Raw genomic sequence first — 21,728 nt, forward strand, 5'->3', positions numbered from 1 at the left:
AATAAACATTCAATTGTTGGACAATTGTGATGCATCTTCGATCAAATGAGCGAGTTACCATCGCTCGGATTTTACGGCAGTGTCAACGGAGGACCCGTTCCCCATAGATATTTCTGGTCTCGTCAAAACGACCCTGCTGTTACCGGCCCGTTTCAGACGGAGGAAGAATTCGGAAAAGCTATCGCACTTCGCTCAAAAGCTGTATGGAGCGAATCAAATGCTAACAACTTTCTCTCCGACTATCTCGCTCGCCACCTCCCAGTAGCACTTCACAACCATCCGCCTATGTTCACCCACGGAGATCTTTAAAGAGAGAATGTTCTTGTCAGAAATGTCGTTAATCCTATCACAAATGAAGAAGAGTATGAAGTAGCTGCTCCTGTGGACTGGTAAACTGCTGGATGGTATCCTTCGTACCGGGAATACGCTCATATCTTTCCCCTATTGCAATGGGTTGACGACTGGCCGGCATATCTTGAGAAGATTCTTGATCCGTTGCCACTTGAGGGCACCATGATGCGGCTTGTCTTTAATCACCTGGAGTTCTGATTTGAGATAATACCATGTTGATTCTGGGCTCTTTGTCCGGTCACAAGGAAGGGTCTGATCGCTTGATCTCGGTAGTATTCCGACCTAGAGCTGGATAGATGGTGATTTGATTATCTCCACAAAGGGCTGATTTTATTTGCTTTAGATGATTGGCGTCCTTAACACAAGCTTAAAGTTAGAGCCTGATCTGGCCGAACTCTCTGTCAGTGCTAATGCGGTTGTATGGACACCCGAGCCGAGTGGACAACCGAACCTAGTGGCGTCGGCCATCGGCCGATGTGCGATCTATAACCGGCTCAACGAAAGGTGGAATGATGGATGCGGTATTTGGGACCTTAATCTCGCACGTCGTGCGTGAGAAGTCTCGCTCTGCTTGTACGGAGTAGCCGAGGTAACAAAAAGAGAGCCCTACCGACAGAGATCGGAGCCTCCAGTCAGTGATCGCAACGCTTTGTGTTTTTAGATCTCCTGTATACTGGATTCTGGGGATAGACTATGGTGTTTGAGACTTAGATCCCTTCCCATCAACAAGGCGATTGCATGACTAGACTTTCAACGTACCTCTAGCGGGCTCATATTATCCTTTTTAGTTAACTGAGAAGGCAAGAGAACGAAAAGAGCTTCAAGTACCCGACGATATCTTTTGCTATCTATGCTTTTACAAACAAAATCAGGGGTATCTCCCAGTCGACTTCAGCATATCCATACACCTCTCCACAGCCTTCTGCATCTCATTCGTAGCTTCCTCCAGCAGAGCCGTCAACGGCACCCTCCCAGCCTTCTCCCTCTGTACACGCACGTACTCATTATTTAGCACCTTGTTAATATTAATCTTGGAAACACCGCATTCGATGCACTTGGAAAAGATCTCCTCCGTAAACGGATCAGCTCCATGCAGCACCAACCGGACCTTATCTCCAACCGTATCATGAATGCGCTGCAATCGGTCATACTCCAACTGAATGCCACGGGGCCCATACTCGCCATGGACATTGCCAAACGCAGGCGCCAGCCAATCGATTCCCGTGTTCACAAAGTCAATGCTCTCCTCCGGTGTGGTCAACAATCCTTCCAAGTCTGCTGTGTCCGCGACTCCGTCCTCTCCGCCCTCGATCCGTCCGGGCTCCGCTTCTGTCGCAATCCCCCGCTCATGACAATACGTGACTAGCTCCTTCGTGAGAGCGAGGTTCTCCTCCTTCTCGTAATGTGACATGTCAACCATGATACTATCGAATCCGCCCAGGTCTGCCGCATAGCGGATAATCTCCGGCGTCTGCGCGTGATCCATGTGCACGGTGATCGGCACGGTCGCCTTGCGCGCGGCCTCGGCGGCGGCGTGTACGAGGAGTCCGTCGGCGTAGTGGACAGCCCATGGGAAGAGGAGGATCATCGCTGGTGAGCGCTTCGCTTCGGCGGCGCGGACAGTGGCTAGAATGCCCTCGAGGTTGTAGCAGCACATTGCGGGGACGCCATAATGGTTTGAGGCGGCGTGGTTGAGGATATCGAGGGCGCGATTGTTGGAGAGAGACATCTTGAATGGCTTGTGTTTGTGTTACCCGTTCAAGATAGATCAACTACAATCAGAAAAGTGATTACCAGAAACCAGATAGTGGAACAATGGGATTATTATATGTATCGTCGCAGGCCATATGAAAGTCGACGCGATGGTGAACCCCCACTCGCGCCGATCTCCGACCCCCGGAGTTCCTCCGACTGACGTCAGGGTGCCTGTGCCTGAATTGCGAACTCGTATATCCATAACATAATCTAAACTCGGTATCTCGTGAAAACTAACGCTTTAATTACTCCTTTCCAAATACTTTGATCACGCTAGTCGCGCCCTCGGCTCCCAACCCAGCCCTCTGAGCAGTGAAAAGCACATTCAGTGCTGCATTGCCTAAATGCAATGGACAATGCAGATCCCTAGCTTGTTGTACCACCGCCTCTAGTCTTGTGATGGCCTCGTCAACTGTTTGTGATCCGGCGGGTGCTTCCTCGCCGATCTGTCCCTTGATCATTTCCAGACCTTTCGTGATAAACATCTTGCTGCCGCCCGCGGCGGCGCTGACAAGGTCGTAGAACTGCGCGAGATCGACCTTGAGGTATCGTGCAAAGGCAACGGCTTCCGCAGAAGCGACCAGGTTGACACCGCGCATCAGGTCTAGGACCAGCTGCAGCGCAGCGCTCTTATCTTCCGCGGATGCCGTTACAGAAGCAATAGGAGTGGTAAAGTACTGGCGCACCATGGCCGAGTCATCCTTCGGTCCATATCCCTGTAGTAAAGCAGAGATGTAGATCTGTTCAGCGGTGGTACAGAGGGGAATCGGGAACCGGTGTTGACGGGCAGAAGTAGTGATAATACCCTGTATAATCGTCAGCATTGTCCCTAATACTTAACATTCCCAATGCCAAAGTGATTACTAACCGCATCCTTCAGGATAATAGTCAAGGCACTAGCACCAGGGTTCCAGTCCTCCTCTACCATGCGCGGAAAGCGATTCTCGTGCATCCACGTCCACGCATCAGATCCAATTATCTTATCCGCTGTCTGGCGCGCATCCAGACCCAGTTGCGCCGCCAGTCCCATGGCTTCGCTGGCCCCGAGGATGTGGATAGCTGCCAGAACCTGATGTACCATTTTCATGTTACTTCCGGCTCCAATGCCCCCGGGCACAAGGTACAGTTTACTCGGCGCGGACATGGTCTGCAGCAAGTCGCGACCGCTTTCAAGTGCCTCGTCTGCACCGCCTGCCATGATGGAGAGCGTTCCGTCCGCGGCGCGTTTGGCACCACCCGAGACGGGGCTGTCGATGAAGAGGATATCGCCGCGGCCACGCGATTGCAGTTCTGCCGCGACGGACTGGGCGTATGAGGCGGAGACGGTGGAACAAAGGAGGAGGGTGGCATTTTGGGGGAGGTCTAGATTGCATCGTTAGTTCTTCACGAAACGCTGTTTGATAACATAGAGACACTATATCAAGAGTGGCAAAGGAATGAATACATTTTACAATGCCTTCCTCGTCGAATAAGACCGATTGCACCTGGGGCGCAGATGCAACCATGCACACGTAAAATGACTTTCCCTCTGCAGACTCCCGCAGTGATGCTGCAGGAATACCTCCGGCTGCTTGGAATCGTTGTACCGAGGCAGGGAATACGTCAAAGCCGTGGACAGGGTAGCCTTCGTGGACAAGGTGAGTGGCCATGCCGAAGCCCATGGCTCCTAGGCCCACGAAGCCAATGGTAGGTTTGGACATGATGGCTGTGAGTGAAGAGTAGATATTCCTGAGTTATTCAATCGTCTTTGTGAGAATACTCGTAGCTTACATGGGATTCATAGCGGTTAATAAAGAGAGACAACTCAATCGGGACTCGGGAGACGCTTTCAGGGCCGAAGACGTCAAGTGGCATGTTCGTGTGGGTGTCGGAGTTGCGCCGATGTCTCTATTCCATCGCGACTTTTGGCTAAATTCGAGGAATATACCCGGTGCGATCGCCATCATGTTCTTAGGATTGTGGCTTTGTTGTTTGACAGCCTCTTTCTAACGCTTAATAATGGATTTAATACATTCATGCGCATACCATCCATTATTTAATGGAACTGGAACCTCACGATGGTCGGTATCTCTACCACGCACTCATATTGAGCCTTCTCGTCTATAGCGGTACAATGCATCGCTCCTCCAGGTTGCGGGCTTCACAATGTCCATGTGATCTGGACGCTTTCACTTTCCTCTGGTAGAGGCAAAATATCGATATGCCTCCAGATCGTTCATCTTCAGGAGATCCGCTAGATCCTTGAGGCTGCAAAGCCTATTAACCACATGCCGAACCATTCTTCACTGTCAAAGGATATAGTCTCACATATGTTTCTGAAACGTGTTCATAGACTTCTTCCAGGACTATCACACCAAAGAGGACATGTCCCAGTGCACATTTGCCTCAAATCCGGTTCTATGCTGTAGAGATAACATGTTCACGCGGGATATGATCGGCAGTTGCCTCCGCGTAATGAGGACTCCGGATTGCATGATGAGCGTATTAGATTGCATGGTTTCCCCTGTGATCTGAAAACCTGGATCATGTCCTGGCTTAGGACTCCATTTAATGTGCCTGGATTCATTCATCGGGGAGGTTTCATTTGTCCATTACGACACAACTACTGCCGGCACGACGGGCCGCCAATAACCAGGCAGAAAGGCGCGGTGGGGAGCCTTAGCCATGGTCCAGGTTCCGAGCTGTCGAGCTCAACCACAACCTCGCCACTTCCAACCTTTCAACTTATGTGACACACATTTCTTTTTCTTTTTCTACTACCACAATGTTCGCTCCACTTCTTGTTGTTTACACACTCCCATGCTCTGGCTCGGTTCCTCGCGATGATGTCCGCCAGAGACTCTTCGCCTCATCTCCCACGGCGGGGGAAACATGCGCGGCGCAACGAGCTTTTTCGTGAGAGAGAAGCGCACCAGTATGACCATGCTCACCAAACATTGTTCGGAGCACTCATCTGACCTTGTGAATTGCTATAGGTACCTACCACCCCATATTGACTCGTCCGAAAAAGCTTCATCATCAGATATCCTAACCAATCTTGCTCAGCTGACTGCACTGCAAGTGGGTGCCGATCGTGTCGTTATCTCTCTATGCGACCGCAAGGCCCAGTATGTCTTGGCCGAGACGCCATCAATCACTCGCAACAAGCGCGAATGGCATCGTGACAAAGCCGCGCCGTGTCATCACGCTTTACATGCATTCATCGAAGACAACAGAGATTGGTTTTTGGTCACAGACCTTGCGCCGGATCCGCGATTTGATGCCTACTGGTCAACACTCTCCCGGAATCGCTCCTATTTTGCAGTCCCGGTCCGCACTCCAGCTCGCGTCGTCATTGGGATTATCGAGTTATATGGGAGCGCCAAAGGCAATGAAGTAGATGACAAACAGCTTCGGCTTCTCCAAGGTCGGGCGGGTACTGCGCTGGACCATCTGGCTACATTGCGGACAATGCGTGAAGAGCATCGAGGCGAGAGAATGATCAAGGCGTTAGGCGCCTTTATGGGAGGGAAATCGGATATCCAAGAATGGTTGGCCTCCAGCCATCCTGGGCGGCAACCTCCCGTCTTTGAATCGTCTAGATCACTTGACCCTGTGACTTCCATCCATTTTGCCAACAGTCAGAAGATGTTAGATATACCTCCGTCCCATATTCCCCAAACCGAACTGGGCATCCCATTGCGCGGTCGTCCAAATTCCTATCGCTCCCGATCGCCTCCACGCAGAGCACGGAGAGAGTCTCTGACTTCCGAAGACACATATTCAGTTCTTCACAGGGCATCGACTTTGATTCGACAGGCCCTGGATGTGGATGGCGTTGCATTTTTGGATATCAGCGCGTTCAATAAGGAGCGCCATGGTCTCTCATTCAAAGCGTCGAGCAATTCACGGTCCCGATCCCCGGATATAGTCGAGGACGAACATTCGGCGGGCCATGTGTTGGGGTGTTCTACAGTTCAGGGTGACAATCAGAATATAAACGTTTCGATATCACTTTTGGGAACTTTGGTCCAACGGTATGGAAGAGGTGGTATCTTTCATCTTGATGACACGCTTTCGCCGTTGAGCGACGAGTATTCGTCGGACATCGACGGGTCCTGCTCGTCGCTAGAAGATATGGCGTCGAGTTACTATGGCATTGACATGCGTCAGATCGCTCAAACGTTCTCCGAGGCGACCAGTATTGCATTTTTTCCTCTTTGGGATTTTCAGCAAAATAAGTGGTTTGCGGGTTGTTTTGCCTGGACAAAAGACCCTGGGCGTCTCTTCGCTGAGTCCACAGATCTAACGTATCTTGCAGCGTTCAATAACAGCGTCATGGCAGAAGTTTCCCGTCTCGATCTGCGAGCTGCGGATCGCGAGAAGGCTGATTTTATCTCGTCAGTGTCACATGAGTGGCGATCTCCCCTACATGGAATACTCACTATGCTTGATCTTCTTCAAGAGACCAAGTTGTCGAATGTCCAGCAGTCCTTGATTGACATAACCATGAACTGTGGCAAAACTCTCCTTGATACGGTCAATCATGTATTAGATTATGCCAAAATAAATAGTCTTCTTGGATCAACGACGCTCGATCGGTCGCTAGATAATGCCGAAACACCTCAAGCATCCCAGTTTAATGCTCCTGCTCTGATCGATCAGGTGAATATGGCTACCTTGGTCGAAGAGGTGGCTGGAGCGCTTCTCGCCAGTCAAGATTATATGGGACGTAATGCGGAGGCCCTTTTCTCTCCCACAAAACAAACGGCCAACCGGCCGTTTCGCGAGTCAAAAATCCCCAATTCCGTTCCTAGGGCAATTTTTGCCATCGTGGATATTGAATGTCGAGAAGGCTGGGAATGCCGTGCCTCTGCTGGTGCCTGGCGGCGGATTGTACTGAATCTCCTTGGCAACGCCCTCAAGTTCACGCCATCAGGGTTTGTTCAGGTAAAGCTTCGACATGACACGGTGAAGGTTGGACACGAGAGCCTGCCGGCTATTCTCCTCCAAATAAGCGATTCGGGACGGGGAATCTCACCCGACTTTTCCTTCTCAAACCTCTACACGCCATTTCAACAGGAAGATTCTCTCTCGCCAGGCATTGGTGTTGGACTCAATGTAGTCTATCGTATCGTACATTCGATGGGTGGACTGATAGACCTAACGAGCGAGCCTAATCGAGGAACGGTGGTCAGCGTCCTTCTACCTATAACCCCAACCTCGCGACCGTTATCACCCTCCATTCCGTATCAGGAACTACGCGAGAAATTGCGAGGGAAAACAATCTCCCTATTCCCCAATAGCTCAAAATATGGGGACCTGAAGATAGCCCCGGAGATCTTTAGTACAATGTTGCTCAGCATGGAAAGGATGATCACCCAATGGTTTGGGGTGCGTGTTCTTACACCTAGGGAACGGGACCACGAACATCCGGACATTTTCATAATTACTGAGCATGAATACCGCCATGGCGAAGCTAAAGAAAGCGCAGCCACTTATTCTAGGAAGTCGAAAGCCCGGAAAAATCCAAAAACGTCGTTTCCCAAGATTGTGCTCTGCACGCATGCCCATAGTTGGTTCAATGAGCGCCGGGACCCCCAGGAGCCAGTGGTGTTTCTTCAGCAACCGATTTCCCCTAAGACTTTAGCTTCTGCTTTCACCAGCTGTATTGAACAAAGGATTCAGTTGCGTGATGCAGGTGTTGACACAGTGCATGAAGCAAACACAGTTACCCTTGAAGAAATGTGCCAGCGCCAGCTGCAAATTACCACGTCTATATCACGAGAAGATGAAAAGCAAGATCAGGAGGAGTCGGATGAAAAAAACTTGTTTGTCGATAAACGAGAACCCACAAATAGCCAGGGCTCTATATCACCCAATGAGAAGGACCCAACGAGTCAATGCAAGGTTCTGCTCGTCGAAGACAATGACTTGAACCTCAAGGTATGAACACCATAATACCCTGTGCACTACCTTGTTGACCGTCAGGCCAGATTCTACAAACTACTATGAAAAAAGCCGGGTTTGCTTATGAAAGTGCTGTAAACGGGCTTGAAGCAGTACAGAAAGCAGAGAGCGAGACCTTTCGAGCCATTATCATGGGTAAGATAGCACTCTTCCGCCTTGTAGATCGCTTATTAACTGGTCAGATCTCTCCATGCCGGTCATGGATGGTGTAACCGCCTCTCAGAAAATACGCGAATATGAAAAGAATAACTCATTGCGCCCGGTGACAATCATCGCGTTGACTGCAGTCGATACCCCGGCCATGAAGAGAGATGCAATGAGGAGTGGTATCGATCTCTTTCTCACCAAGCCAGCTAATATGAATCGGCTAAAAGAGATCATATCTTCCCTGACAATCTGAGTTTTTCTCGACGGTTCATAGCTCAATGTGCGAGTGATGTGGGCTATTGGCAAGATGCACCAGTTGTACCTGGTTGGGCATTCCATAATCTAACGCCAAAAAAATTAACCTAGGCCTTTTTGTGGTCCTTCGCACAATCTATACAAGTGCATTGAGACTTGGCTAAAACCCGACCCCTCGGATCCACCTGGGTATCCACAATCGCGACTATGAAATATTATTGGTCATGAGCTATTATGATTCATAATTAATCATCCCCCGCGTCTTCAGCGGCGTTGGATTTATATATCGCGATAGTAACAGGCAGTCCTTTGGAAGCACTAACATCGTGCATCATGGATGCCTTACCTGTCAAGCTGGACTTCCTGGGTCAGCTACCTGCCCTCAAGCTCTACACACAGATTTGCCTTTGCTTTCCTTTCGATGTCTCATCTCACGACAAGGTAGTCCAGACCCTGCAAAAAGGCCTCGAAACACTGTCCATCAATTTCCCATGGGTAGCAGGTCAGATAGTCAGTGAAGGCAGCAGCCATGGCAATTCTGGCACGTTTAAGATCAAAGCACTTGGGAAGACTCCGCCACTGGTCGTGAAAGACTTTCGTCATGATGCCAACGTACCGACCATGGATGACTTGAGGCACGCCAATTTTCCCTTTCGGATGTTAGACGAGAACATCATTGCTCCTCGAAAAACTTTGCCAAGCCCTGGTGAAGATACTATCTCACCAGCCTTTCTTGTCCAGGCTACTTTCATTCACGGTGGCTTAATCCTCACTCTGGTTGGCCATCATAACACAATGGACATGACTGGTCAGGGGCAGGTTATCCACCTGCTCTCGAAAGCGTGCCGTGGAGACACATATACAGATTTAGAGCTAGAGTCCGGGAACCTGGTGGAAGGTCACCTGGTCCCCCTTCTAGATGGCTCGTATGGACCCGGGCCAGAACTCGACCGTCAAATAATTAGGCCGGGACCTCAGCAACCATCTGTGCCTCCCCCAAAGTCTACCTGGTCATATTTTTCGTTCGACAAAACCTCGCTCGCTAGACTGAAATTGCTTGCTGAACAGTCGAAGACCTCTGAATTCATATCGACAGATGATGCACTAAGCGCCTTCGTTTGGCAATCGGTGCTTCGCGCCCGCCTGAAGCGGCTCTCACCGTCTCATAGCACCATGTTTGGTCGTGCTGTTGACGTGCGGAAATACTTTGGCATCCCTCCGACATACACTGGTCTCATGCAAAACATGGTATACCACACCGATACAGTACACGGTCTACTCGACACACCTCTAGGCGTCATTGCCTCACAGCTCAGAACGGCAATAGACCCGCAGACATCTTCTTTACGATCTCACACCCGCGCGCTGGCAACATACATTGAGCATGCGTTGGACAAATCGTGCATCTCCTTTGGAGCCAGTTTTAATCCGTCGACAGATATTATGATTAGCTCGTGGGCAAGTGTGAACTGCTATGATTTGGATTTCGGATTCGGCCTTGGAACACCAGAGGCTGTGCGAAGACCCCAGTTCACTCCGGTTGAAGGTTTGATTTATTTCATGCCCAAGAGGCCCGATGGCGAGATTTCAGTTGCTGTCTCATTGCGGGAGGAAGATATGGCGCGGTTAGCGGCAGATGAAGAGTTTAAGAAGTTTGGCGAATACGTTCATTAGACGATAAACCTAAGGATTATACAGGTGCATGAGCATTGTATCAGTTACTAATAGCAAAGACACTTATGGTCTTCTATTTGTGTGAATGGGCCGTCTATCCTGAACATAAAGTGACCTTCTAACCATAATCTATATATTTTTTTTAAAGACGGGCTGTGCCAATTTCAGTCTTACACAATGTCTACTTTAACCGAAATAAATCCAAACAAAATAATAGAGCCAGGAATAAGCAGAAACGAGAGATCTGAACGTTTCCAGAGGTCGACCGCCGAAAAGCACCTTTTACACATTCGGTATAGGAAAGGTAACAGTGCTCGAAACTCAATTCCAATTCCCCAGAATCAGTAGTAATAGTCCAAAATACTTCCGTCATCACTCTCACTCTCCAAGAACCCATTTGACAGAGACAAAGGTGCCTCCTTTACCACGATTGAAAACAACCTCTTCACATGTACGAGGTCAAGACGGCCACACCGCCTTCCTATATAATATTCTGCCTAGCTCAGTGATAATTCCCCGACCGTGGAAACGATTTTCTCTACTTGCATACTGCGACATGAATAACTCTGCGAAAAAGACCTATCTATATCTCAAAATCTGGTATACTGTCCTTTGTATAACAAGGTATTTGTGTGCTTTTTTTTATTTAGATAAATAATCGCTTTTGACGGAGTAATAAACATTGAAGTTTCATCGTCAGGAAGATACACGATCCGATAGCCTTGTCTCACAGAGTGTATAAAACTAGGGTTTTAGCCCTTATTTGTGGACCGATACGGTTTAGTGCGATTTTGGTCTGACTTTGTATGGGAGGAATGGTACTTTGTATGTGCATGGACGATCGGACTTGTATTAAATATGAGGGATACATAATGAGATATAGTGTACTGTATAGAAAGGAGGCTAGGTACGCGATGATATACCAGAAAGATGGGTAACTTCACGGTTCTTCTGGAAGATGAGGTTGGAAGGAGGTAATATATATATCTTGAGGTACATACTTCTAGAGATGGAATTCTTATTCTTCTGATATCCACTACATAGCAATACACCCTTGGATGAATGAGAAGGAACCAAGGGAATCCAGAACAAAATACTACGAATTTTGCACAAAGATCCTATTCGAATATCCTGTGACTGTGTATGGTATCAAGCGCTCCAACGTCTTTCGAGGTAGCTACGCACAAAGACGGCCTTGGTGTCAGGAAGACGTATGGATAAATACGGATATTGTTCCATAGGAATGGTATCGCTATGATGATGCCTATTAAGAACTAGGGTCATATACTGGAAACAAAGGAACTGACGATCCGCTCCCGATCCGCTCCCGATTGACATCCACATCTGATATCCATGGCTGCCAAACGGAGATGGTATGGGACTGTCCTTCCAATTTCAATCTAGCCGAATTAGTATGACCTGGCAGGCTAGCAAAGTATTCTTTATGGCGTGAAGAGCAGTACAAAATGAGGGCCAAGCTGAAGTACAACATCTGGGCAACTTTTGTGGATTTGGTCTTGAATAGTGCATGAGACCTACATTACCGGTCTCATCAAAAATAAATCATGATGTAGGTACGATGAAGAGATGCCCCGCTCTGGGTGAGGGGCTCAAATGCCGTTCTAGAATAGTAGTAGATCCCCCTGAGTATCCTGGGTGCCTGCAACTGTCATACTTGGTGAGTCAGAAAGTGAAAGTTTGGGTACTGCAGCCGAGACCGAAAGAGGGTAGCCTGGGTCTTCGGATGTCACGCCAATGACCCCGGTAGCTATGGTGATACTGGTAACTGAACAAGTAATTAAGGAAGCGACGCGGCCCGAGTATCTATCTCCTTCTGTGGGCGGAACATTGGGTTTACCAAAAGAATGCTAGCAGGCCGACTTGACATCGCACCGTCAATCTAGAGAAACAGCGGTATTTTATTATCCTGCATATCCAGGTGATGAACATCCTTGCTGAAGATATAATTTGTACTGGAACATAACCAACCGAGAGGTATTAAAGTATTACCTGGGCTAATCGTGCATGAAGGCAAGAGGGCTCATTGGCCACACAGTCGCTGAACATACCAAATGTCTCACAGACTTTCAAGGATCAGAGTTTTGCACAGCATGGATAATACAATTTATTTTCCTTTCCTAGCTAATAGATGGATTTTACGAAAACAGAATTTTGGAGCGCGCAGCCGCGCGTTAAACAGCTTCAACCATCGAGGTGGATAGCTGATTGTGCTAGATCTGCCTATGTTAGTATGATTAGGGTCACACAAATACTATTGCCAGCTTGCTAAAAGACTATTTCCACGTATTTTACCCGTCACCTCGGGGATAAGGCAAAGGAGATACGATGACTGGGAAGTATAGAATTGGTGGCAATAATATAGTAAGACCCTTTCTAGCCACACCGAGCTATGTATATCGACTTGGGAGATGAGGAGAGAAATTTCCAAGAAATGTCTAACCACAGTAACCAGAGCTGTATCCCTGGGTCTGATTTATCATTGGGTAGTGACATCGTGGCTCAGTTGGGAGGCTTGCATGGTGTGCTTGCACCTACCATTCGTACCACTTTGAGAAATTTAAAAGAAATTGCCTAGTTTTGAACGCTTGCAACTGAACTATTTCTTATTGTACTTTTACCTTTAAATAAATAACTCTGTAAAAAGAATAGTCTCAAGAGTCGGTGTTGTTAAGGAATTTATCATTCTATATTTCCAGATTTCTGTTTTGAATCTGTATTTAATCGGTATAAAAAGTGAATTCTTAGACACTTGCAGAACTGCTGATTTTCAGGAGCGGTCGGAATTCGAACTTCTTAAGAATTAGTCGACCTATAAGCATTGAACATTTCCTTATTTTGTCAAGTATAATCAAGGATAGGGTGCCCGGCTCTCCAGACAACAGCACAGCACCGCCACAATTTTCGACAAGAACGAGCCACGACACATTCCTCGAAAACTTATAGGCAGAGTTGAGGATGATAGTGACGTCAGATGCTCGATGAGGTGCTGTTGTCTCAGCAGAAATTACTACCGGATACTGGTGGCACGCGACTACTTCCAGTTTCTGGACCGTAAAAGTTATGCGCGCCTCGGGAATTTGTACCGTACTACAATACATTATCGTTCCATTTCGGACCTGATTATGTTAGCCTGGTTTGTCGTTTGCCATATAAGGCATTGTAGAGAAGCCTGCGATCCAAGGTCCTATACTATGCATTCGACGCGTTGCCAATGGCGTGGTCTCCAGAGACTATCATCGCATTAGTTACCCTCCTTGTAGCAAGCCCTTCAACATTGCTACTCATATGGAAGTACATCAGACGGAGAAAAATACGGTGCACGATTGACCGTTAGCTCTCCTCATTCTTCATGCAGGTCATTTTTTAGTGCTAACGGCTTCTTTTCTTTTCTAGAACTCGAACGAGCCGGGCCCTCCTCCGTCCCACCCACATCCAATGACCTAATCCTTAGTCGTTTCGCGTTCGGGCATCCTGAAATCCTTCTGGAGACAGGACTATATCGGGATGGGGCTGTCATACAGATTGTTGTGTCCTAATTCTTGTCTATGTGCCCTCAATATTCTGACAAGAACCTAGTATACCTATGTCCCGCCACAAAGTCTCACGACACAACCATGGCCGAGCTATTGTTATCACGGACAACGCTCTGGGAATCCACCGTCGTCAGCTGGAAGACCTATGTGGGAGTGGGAATGATTGAAGCGTCTATAACGAGTGAAGGCTCTGCCGTACAGGAGGTCAAGCTGCCAGCTGGATGCAGGGAACGAGATCACCATTAAATGATTATTACGCTCGCCTAATGTTTAATTAGACAAATGATAGAATTATGTTTTTATGTATATTGCGATTTACAAACTAGACCTCTACAGTGATATGGATACGGATACGCTGGATCGGAGATAGACACGCAAGCCTGGTCGTTCACTTGTCTTTAAGACATTCGGGTGACCTCTTTGAAACACACAGTCTGTTAGAATATTCTGTGTCAGGATCAGAGCACTTTAGAATACCCAAGGAGCAGATAGTTCCATCAACCCGAGTGCCCTCGGGGCAACAGTTCACCTAGTTCGAAGAGAGGTCCTTTATATAATGATTTTGTGTCGAGAGTGAAGCGACGAGATTTGCTAAGGACGCTTTGTTCCGCTAGGAGACTAGGAATTAGTAGGGCCTACCAGGCCAGCATCACCTTCAACTTTGTCATTTCGATGAAGAAGAATAACGCAGACAACTGAATTTTGATCTTGCTCTTGAAAGATACTGCAGAACTTAGGGTAGGCATAGAAATCATTTGGTCTAAATAGCCCCAAGGCGTTCTTAATTGTCTAGAGTATCCTCATTCATGCTTTAACCATAGAGCCTGTAAAACCGCTTACCCAGGCTAGGATATAGACTCCACAGGTAATTCCAGTCACTCCAAGTCCCCGATTAGGAACACATTCCCGAGGGAAGACAGAAAGCCAAATATTGGTTTGCGAGAGATATATAAAGTTGTCCCAAAGAAAACATACTATGACAGGGAGTCGGGCTGGCACCATGACAATCAAGCCTCTCTAATGCAGCTTAGGCAAGCACTCTTCCGATACTAGATACCGGTAGGTCAGCCTATCAAGGACCACTACCCAAGACTTGCAGTGCGCAATATTTCAATACACAAATTAAGCTATTTTTTATTTAATTATTAAGGAGGTTAAGTCCAGGGATTCTAGAAGAATAGGTATATAGTGATTTAGTCACGTGATATTTTCGAAGTGAGCGGCCAATCAGAACACAGCGGTCTGGGAAAACACCAGGGATTGAAAAACAAGGGTCAGGCCTACGGCCTGCCCCTGGAGACAGGTCAAGACAAGCGGAGCATTTCAGCCGACTAAGTACTAGAAATGCAGTCATATACTGTGTAATTTAAATAAATAATTAATTAGAACTTAATTATATAATATATAATTTAAGCAATCAACCGGAAAACAAAATCAAAAAAAAAAAAAAAAAAAAATCAAAAAAAAAAAAAAAAGAAAAAAGGAAAAGAAAAAGGAAAAGGAAAAGGAACATTTGCTTACGGCGGACGTACTCGAAGTTCCGGACAATGTAAAGGGATCTGAATAGATTAGTATAGAATACAGGGAAATCGTTATCTAGCGTCAGTTTTGAGTGGTCAATTGGAAGACAATATTCGGGGGAAAAAAACTGGGAAAAGTTGCTCGTACCCGACCTGAACAATAAAATAATTGCAGAGCTTTCACTTATAACCAAAACCTCTGCAGTATTGTTTAGTTTATTGATAATCTGTACTTTATACATGGAACAGTATAAATTGGCAAGGTGGCCGAGTGGTCTAAGGCGCACGGTTCAGGTGTACCTGACCATCACAGCTTCATCAGAAGTTTCCGTGTCATTAATTTGGCGTGGGTTCGAATCCCACCCTTGTCATATTTTTTCCTTTTATTTCTTCTTCCCGGCCAAGACTGGTTTCAGTTATGTCATCACACTGAATGTCAATTTCCGATATTCAGCGCGGGGTACTACCAACTCTGACTGCCTCAGGATTTAGTGCGAAGGGGTCTGGATCTTGAGAGACAGTCAGAGCTGCTATCATGTGACCCCGGAGTACGGAGCTTTATTCTATATTAATAATATTTATATATATAAACATTCTGCGAAGTTATTTAAAATATTAATCTACTTAGATATTATTTTATATGTATTTTTTAGAATGTTTTATATCTATATCATAGTTTAAATTTTTCTAAAAGATCATGTGTATAAAAGATCTGACTAAGTCAGGGTTTTAAAGATCATGTAAGTAGCCCTGAAAAAGTCAGAGCTGTCTGTCTCACCTGACCTGGAGTGGCTATTCTTAACTGTTTAGATTAAATACCAAGCGTTAGATAATGGTATTTAAAGCCCTAGAACTATATAATACACTGTTTTTTAATTGAAAATCAATAAAATATATAAAGTTCTAAGGCATAATTTAGGGCCAGCACTAAGTTACCGATCCATACAAGGTAATTACAAGATTATCAAATCCAGAGCTTTTTTTCTGGTATTTTTTAACCGTTGGGTATTATAAAGTAAGCTAATCGTATTAGGTAATATAGGGCGGTATATTCTATACCCTAAGCCCTAATTACAATTTCTATTTATAGGATATATCTCTATATATAATATTAGGCTTACAATACTTTAATCTAGTCGTGTATTTTTTAACCATTACAATTAACCTAGCCAAACGTCAGTCTACCCTGACCCATTCAGTGCTCAATGCCGCTCATTGCAGAGCTTTGCTCTGCATGTTATTTTATTGATGTCCAGATACTAGCGATTTTTACCATTTTTTCCTGACTTCGCGTTTCGATTAATTACTTAAAAGAGGCACTATATAACTATTCTTCTATATTGTCACAGAACTGATAACAATCATGCAAGGTGACTGTACAGTATACCCTGTCCCAGGTGTATAGATATCCCGGTGGCTGGACAGTTCCGTCAGTGTCTATATTAGTTACCTTTCTAATAATAAACAGTGGTCCCTTTCTAAGGATTGATAACTATCTATAGAGAATTTCAGAGGTCCTTGGCTATAAATTAGCACTGTAATCAGTAGTGGGAAATTCAAGAATCAGTCTTCTGTCGATAGACTATCTACTGTTGTTTTGCCTACATATTCTTACCTAGTTAACAGGTCTTCTACCCTGATTAGTAGATAACTCTGACATATATTCTATATTAAATTGTTAGGATTCCTGGACCCTAGCTTAAACTATTTAAATAAATTACATAAAATGTTAATTAAATTGATTAAGTCGCTTAAACTATACTTGGTCTATTTCAGCTTATTTAAATATTGGGCTCTGCATGTCTTAGGCAGTGGTCCGAAGAACCGCTGGCCTGGCCGTAATATCGTCGATCACACACTCCCACACTACCGGCTGGTACGGCGGCTACGACCTATGGAGAGAATAGTCGGGACTATTCGTTTAATTTAACTTATACGTGTGGCCTAGGGTAGTGTGATATTATAGACCCTTGTCTAGCGCATCTTATAGAAGGCGGATATATAAGGTAGAATAACAATAGAATAACGATGGCCGATTCCTGAGCGGAAGGCACCCAACGAATCGTTTATCCAGTAACTATTCGGGAAGGGCTATAGATATTGATAATAGCCCTATCACGTGATATCTACTTTAGTATCTATTCTAGAGGAAATATACTGGGGGTATACAGTACTACATACTACGATTAGATATACTTTATCTTCTATTTTTAAGAGAGTTACAATAGAAGTAGATATTTAAAGATATATAAGGATATTTATTTATATACTTAGTTTAGTTCTTTGTAATTAATTATAACTATTATTATAAAGTTACTTTAGTAGTATAACTAGTCTTAACTTGTTTATACTTTTTTAAACTATTGAGTATATGTATTTAATAGGCCTGGTTCTTTAGACTTGAGTCTAGTATTGACAGTAGTTTTGTGTCGACTGCATCCCTATAACGATGATAGTCTAGTATCGATAGTAGTCTTGTGTCGACTGTATCCCTGTAACGATGACAGTCTAGTATCGACGGCAATCTTGTGACCGACTCCCGTCTCACTAAGACCGCAACCCAACAGCGACGGAAGTCGAAGGACGACTTTAGGTTAGTAACCCTCGGAACGTGGTCCGCTAACTGGTCTCAGACTTGACGACGAAGCCCCGGGCGTAACATGTGACAGGTAGGGCGTGTCATTCCCCTGAATTATATACAATATAACTACCCAGTATATACACACACAGAGAGAGAGAGAGAGAGAGTACTTTGAAGTCATAAAAAGCACTAGCAATTTCAGATTGCTATGGATGTGCATAGATTGCATGTGATTCATCGTACATATATGACATGGTGACATGGTCTTTCTATATATATGTGAGTAGAAGTAGCGGTAAGCCAGAGACGGTAGAGAGTTGTCGCCTTGCTGACCTTCCGTAAAGACAGGACTCACAGGAGGTCGCGACATTTCTTATATACACGCGAGTAAGCATGGCTATGGCCCAGTAAGTAGATGGATTTATCTATCTTCAGTACCGGTGTAACCGGGATGCTAGACAAAAGCTACTTTGTGTCTAGCAATGGTGTAGCTATTAGACCCAAGTACAATCACATATGTGTAGCGGCGGTATATATACTATACAGGTGAGACCAGGGCATTCTGTATCGTTGATCCATAATGATATGACCTTTTAGCCCCGTGGAATGCAGTGTCCTGGTTGGATCTCTTACAATATGTCACATATATAAAACGGATAGTGATGTGGACAGATGATAACGACGTATGATACCTGTACCTGGTATAAAATATAGATACTTGTAAGATATAGAGCCAGGGCACCCTATTCTATAAGGTAAAGAAAAAGAGTTCAGCAATGCCTGGTTGCTTTTAACCGAATAGTATACCCTAGGTTGTAGACCGATGTATGCATGTAGAACCTATTTTAATATGGCTCCTTACTAGTTAGTTTAATCCCTTATCCCTGGATAGTATATATCTTTGATAAATACATAATAAAACACTATATAGTACTTACTGAATTGCGAACAGGTTGTTGCTGAGCGCGAAGCACTCTGCTATATTTTATTGTTGAGGCACTAGCAAATTTTCCTGTTTTTTTCCTGATCTCGCGTTCCGGTTAGTCACTGAAATCATACACTATATAACTAAGTTCTGATTAGTTATTTAAACCATACACTACGTGACTGTATTGCTATTGCTTGGTTGGATGAAGTGCTCTGCTTTTCTTAGAGGCAGGCCGCAGGGTTGGTCCTAGAAGAACGGGTGTCCAGACAAGGCCGTTCCCAACCTGGTCAAAAGGGGACTATAATCAAGCCTTATGTCTGATCTACCCGGATCACATGATTCATATCTTATATAACTATATTATATGCCCAGCACTCTGTTAGCCATGGCACTACAGCTCTAATAATCTCTTGTAGTACAGCTTTGTATTTGAATGGATAACGCTTGGGAAGGAAGCTGTACAAGTAGCTATTTTCTTTACATAGCAGGATAATTCAGATAATTTCATACTACTAGGCAAGGTGGCCGAGCGGTCTAAGGCGCACGGTTCAGGTGTACCTGACCATCACAGCTTCATCAGAAGTTTCCGTGTCATTAATTTGGCGTGGGTTCGAATCCCACCCTTGTCACAAAGATACTTTTTTTTCTATTCATTTAGAATCTTCCCAGAATCGATGTCCCTATCAATGTTGTGTACGTACCTTCACTAACGTATCTTCACTATTAAAAGCCCGCGTGAATTGCAAGGACTAGCCAGGGTCCAGGTATCTCTCACAGTGGCAATGCCAGCGAGCCACCGTAGCTACAGTTCTACGTCAAAAGTTTCCGTTAAATGCCCGTTTTACACCAAAACTTGATGTTTCTAAAACTATATTTTTCAATATTTTTATATACTAACTTATACATAAATAATTTATCTTTAAAAGTAATTTATAGAGGTATATTTTTTACCTATAAATATTTTCCTAATTTCGTTTTGTTAATTTTGTAGAAAATCCCAAAGTTTAAAGAAATATATTTTTTCCCTCTTTACACATAACTTTGTATGTAAAGCGATACCATCGAAAGTATAGGATACAGAGATATTATAAAGATTATGTAATGATAGATTATCTAGTAAACTATTTGTAAATCGTAAAATAGTCTACACTAAGATTATACAAGAATAGGAATTAGTAGAATATTTAATAAACTATTTATAAATCGTAAAATAATCTATACTAGGATATTATAAAAGATATAAAATCCAAGATATATAAAAGTACTTATTTCTATAGTATTAGTTAATTTTTTATATTTAAATTTAATTATTATTTAAAATCTACTTTTGACAGTAACTAGTTTCAATTTATTTATACTTTTTTTAATTACTGAGTATATGTATTTAGTAGATTTAGTCTTTTAAACTTAAATCTATTCTCTTTAGTAAATCTTACATTGGTTGATGTTTTGACAATATCCTTTATAAAAGAAATGGTAACGGTCACGACAGCTACAATTGTTGATCTCGTAAATAAGTTAATTCTATTATAACAGCGGTTACCTCAGGCAATAACCCTTTCCAGTTGTCTTAGATAACTATTAACCTTACCATCAGTAAGGCATTGATAGCCCGATAGCGGCCTAATATACTATATAAAATTAAATAATCGCGTAGAGAATCCCAATTCTTAAGCGATTTATTTTATTTTAATTTATATATAAATTTCCTAATAATTTAAATATATTTAATCCTTTTAATATTACACCTCTCGTAGCCATTGGCTATTAACTTTAAAGAAATTTTTATAGTTCAATTCACTTTTCTAATAATCTTAAGATAGTTAATATATAAAAATCAAATTTTATATTATTAATAAATCTTTAAAATATCGAGAGCTTAACAATACAGTCGTCCAAAACTTAAAGAAATTTATAAAAAAATATATTACTAAAACTATAGATCGAAATTCTCGCTATATAAATAAAATTAATTAATAAAAAAAATCTAAAAAAAATCTAAAAAAATTAATATTAAAACGCTAGAGCACTATTTTAATAATATCTTTTAAATTATTTATATAAATTATAAAAACTTTAAAAATAATTATATAATTTATTCTATATAATAATAGGGCTAGCAATTTTAAATTATCTATTTTAAATATTTTTATTAAAAAGAATCTCCGCGAATTTCAAAACTTTATTATAAATATAGAAAATTAATTTAATATAAATATAAAATACTATTATATTAATAAAAACAAAATTCTATTTATAATTAATTATTTTAAAAATAAAATTAAATAAATCTAATAATTAAAAGCAAGAGAATATACGGATTTAATATAAAAAAAAATAAAAAACTTTATTTATAAATTTATTAATTTAAAAATAGACCGCCGATAGAGCGCTATCTATAGATTTATAAATAAAAAATAACATAAATAAAAAATACGAAACTAATATATTTATAATTTAAAAATTTAAAAATATTTATTTAACTTTAAATATATAGCCTAGCTATAGATCAAGATATTAAATAAAAATATCCAAAAAAAAATAACGCGAATAGTTTAATAACTTAAGATATTATCTACTATATTTAAAATAATTATTTAATTTTAAACTATACTATCCTAGAAAAAAAAGCAAAGATTTAAAAAAAAATCTAAAATCATAGATATTTTAATAAAAAAATATAGATTTTTATAAATAACTATAAAAATTAAAAATATTTATAAATAACTATAAAAATTAAAAATATTTATAAAAAAAATAATTAAATTTATATTCTTTTAGTAATCGCTTATTTACAGGGCCAATACTATTAAAAATCTATTAATAAAATAATAATATTTAAATAATCTATAATAAAAAAAAGAAATATAAAAAAAAGAAATATTTTAAATATAATTAAAAAAAATTATTTTAATATAAATTATTTTAAAATTATTAATAATAATATACTAGAAAAATATATATTCTATAAATAATGAAAATTAAAAATCCTAGATCTTTTAATACTATAGTAT

The 21,728-nt window shown here is 42.7% G+C and overlaps 5 protein-coding genes and 2 non-coding genes across 7 annotated transcripts; 5 read left to right on the top strand and 2 right to left on the bottom strand.

Moving 5' to 3' along the window:
• Positions 1 to 1,219: 1,219 nt before the first annotated feature.
• BDV37DRAFT_294663 (class II fructose-bisphosphate aldolase) lies at positions 1,220 to 2,507 on the bottom strand (the record flags this gene model as incomplete). Its single annotated transcript, XM_032089682.1, has 1 exon — positions 1,220 to 2,507. Exon 1 carries the CDS (start codon positions 2,078 to 2,080, stop codon positions 1,220 to 1,222), a length of 861 nt encoding a protein of 286 aa, XP_031940742.1. The 5' UTR covers positions 2,081 to 2,507.
• Positions 2,216 to 4,100, bottom strand: BDV37DRAFT_145045 (NAD binding domain of 6-phosphogluconate dehydrogenase-domain-containing protein). The gene is made up of 3 exons (XM_032078878.1): positions 3,551 to 4,100; positions 2,975 to 3,468; positions 2,216 to 2,912 (listed from the first exon to the last, which is right to left on the bottom strand). Exons 1-3 carry the CDS (start codon positions 3,804 to 3,806, stop codon positions 2,352 to 2,354), a joined length of 1,311 nt encoding a protein of 436 aa, XP_031940743.1. The 5' UTR covers positions 3,807 to 4,100; the 3' UTR covers positions 2,216 to 2,351.
• Positions 4,101 to 4,826: 726 nt separating this feature from the next.
• BDV37DRAFT_145043 (uncharacterized protein) lies at positions 4,827 to 8,141 on the top strand. Its single transcript, XM_032078877.1, has one exon. It carries the CDS (start codon positions 4,978 to 4,980, stop codon positions 8,035 to 8,037), a length of 3,060 nt encoding a protein of 1,019 aa, XP_031940744.1. The 5' UTR covers positions 4,827 to 4,977; the 3' UTR covers positions 8,038 to 8,141.
• A 296-nt stretch (positions 8,142 to 8,437) lies between these two features.
• Positions 8,438 to 10,222, top strand: BDV37DRAFT_145053 (transferase family-domain-containing protein). The gene has a single exon (XM_032078879.1). The coding sequence runs from the start codon at positions 8,791 to 8,793 to the stop codon at positions 10,129 to 10,131; it is 1,341 nt and encodes a 446-aa protein (XP_031940745.1). The 5' UTR covers positions 8,438 to 8,790; the 3' UTR covers positions 10,132 to 10,222.
• Positions 10,223 to 13,274: 3,052 nt separating this feature from the next.
• Positions 13,275 to 14,066, top strand: BDV37DRAFT_250583 (uncharacterized protein). The gene is made up of 3 exons (XM_032082190.1): positions 13,275 to 13,481; positions 13,546 to 13,676; positions 13,729 to 14,066. Exons 1-3 carry the CDS (start codon positions 13,364 to 13,366, stop codon positions 13,846 to 13,848), a joined length of 369 nt encoding a protein of 122 aa, XP_031940746.1. The 5' UTR covers positions 13,275 to 13,363; the 3' UTR covers positions 13,849 to 14,066.
• A 1,396-nt stretch (positions 14,067 to 15,462) lies between these two features.
• BDV37DRAFT_t126 lies at positions 15,463 to 15,576 on the top strand. The gene has a single exon. It is a non-coding gene; the product is annotated as a tRNA-Leu (tRNA).
• Positions 15,577 to 19,229: 3,653 nt separating this feature from the next.
• Positions 19,230 to 19,343, top strand: BDV37DRAFT_t127. The gene has a single exon. It is a non-coding gene; the product is annotated as a tRNA-Leu (tRNA).
• Positions 19,344 to 21,728: the final 2,385 nt, after the last annotated feature.

This window comes from Aspergillus pseudonomiae (genome assembly GCF_009193645.1).
Source record: "Aspergillus pseudonomiae strain CBS 119388 unplaced genomic scaffold BDV37scaffold_40, whole genome shotgun sequence".
NCBI classification, from domain to species: Eukaryota; Fungi; Ascomycota; class Eurotiomycetes; order Eurotiales; family Aspergillaceae; genus Aspergillus; species Aspergillus pseudonomiae.

What these genes read in the sequence shown, in the direction of transcription:
- BDV37DRAFT_145045 (XM_032078878.1), bottom strand. Translation starts at nt 3,806, where the DNA reads ATGTCCAAACCTACCATTGGCTTCGTGGGCCTAGGAGCCATGGGCTTC. An exon ending in CGAGGAAGGCATTGTAAAAT is followed by an intron (nt 3,469 to 3,550) that starts GTATTCATTCCT and finishes GATGCAATCTAG; the next exon opens with ACCTCCCCCAAAATGCCACC. An exon ending in CTATTATCCTGAAGGATGCG is followed by an intron (nt 2,913 to 2,974) that starts GTTAGTAATCAC and finishes ACGATTATACAG; the next exon opens with GGTATTATCACTACTTCTGC.
- BDV37DRAFT_250583 (XM_032082190.1), top strand. Translation starts at nt 13,364, where the DNA reads ATGGCGTGGTCTCCAGAGACTATCATCGCATTAGTTACCCTCCTTGTA. An exon ending in AATACGGTGCACGATTGACC is followed by an intron (nt 13,482 to 13,545) that starts GTTAGCTCTCCT and finishes TTTCTTTTCTAG; the next exon opens with AACTCGAACGAGCCGGGCCC. An exon ending in ATGGGGCTGTCATACAGATT is followed by an intron (nt 13,677 to 13,728) that starts GTTGTGTCCTAA and finishes ACAAGAACCTAG; the next exon opens with TATACCTATGTCCCGCCACA.
- BDV37DRAFT_145043 (XM_032078877.1), top strand. Translation starts at nt 4,978, where the DNA reads ATGCGCGGCGCAACGAGCTTTTTCGTGAGAGAGAAGCGCACCAGTATG.
- BDV37DRAFT_145053 (XM_032078879.1), top strand. Translation starts at nt 8,791, where the DNA reads ATGGATGCCTTACCTGTCAAGCTGGACTTCCTGGGTCAGCTACCTGCC.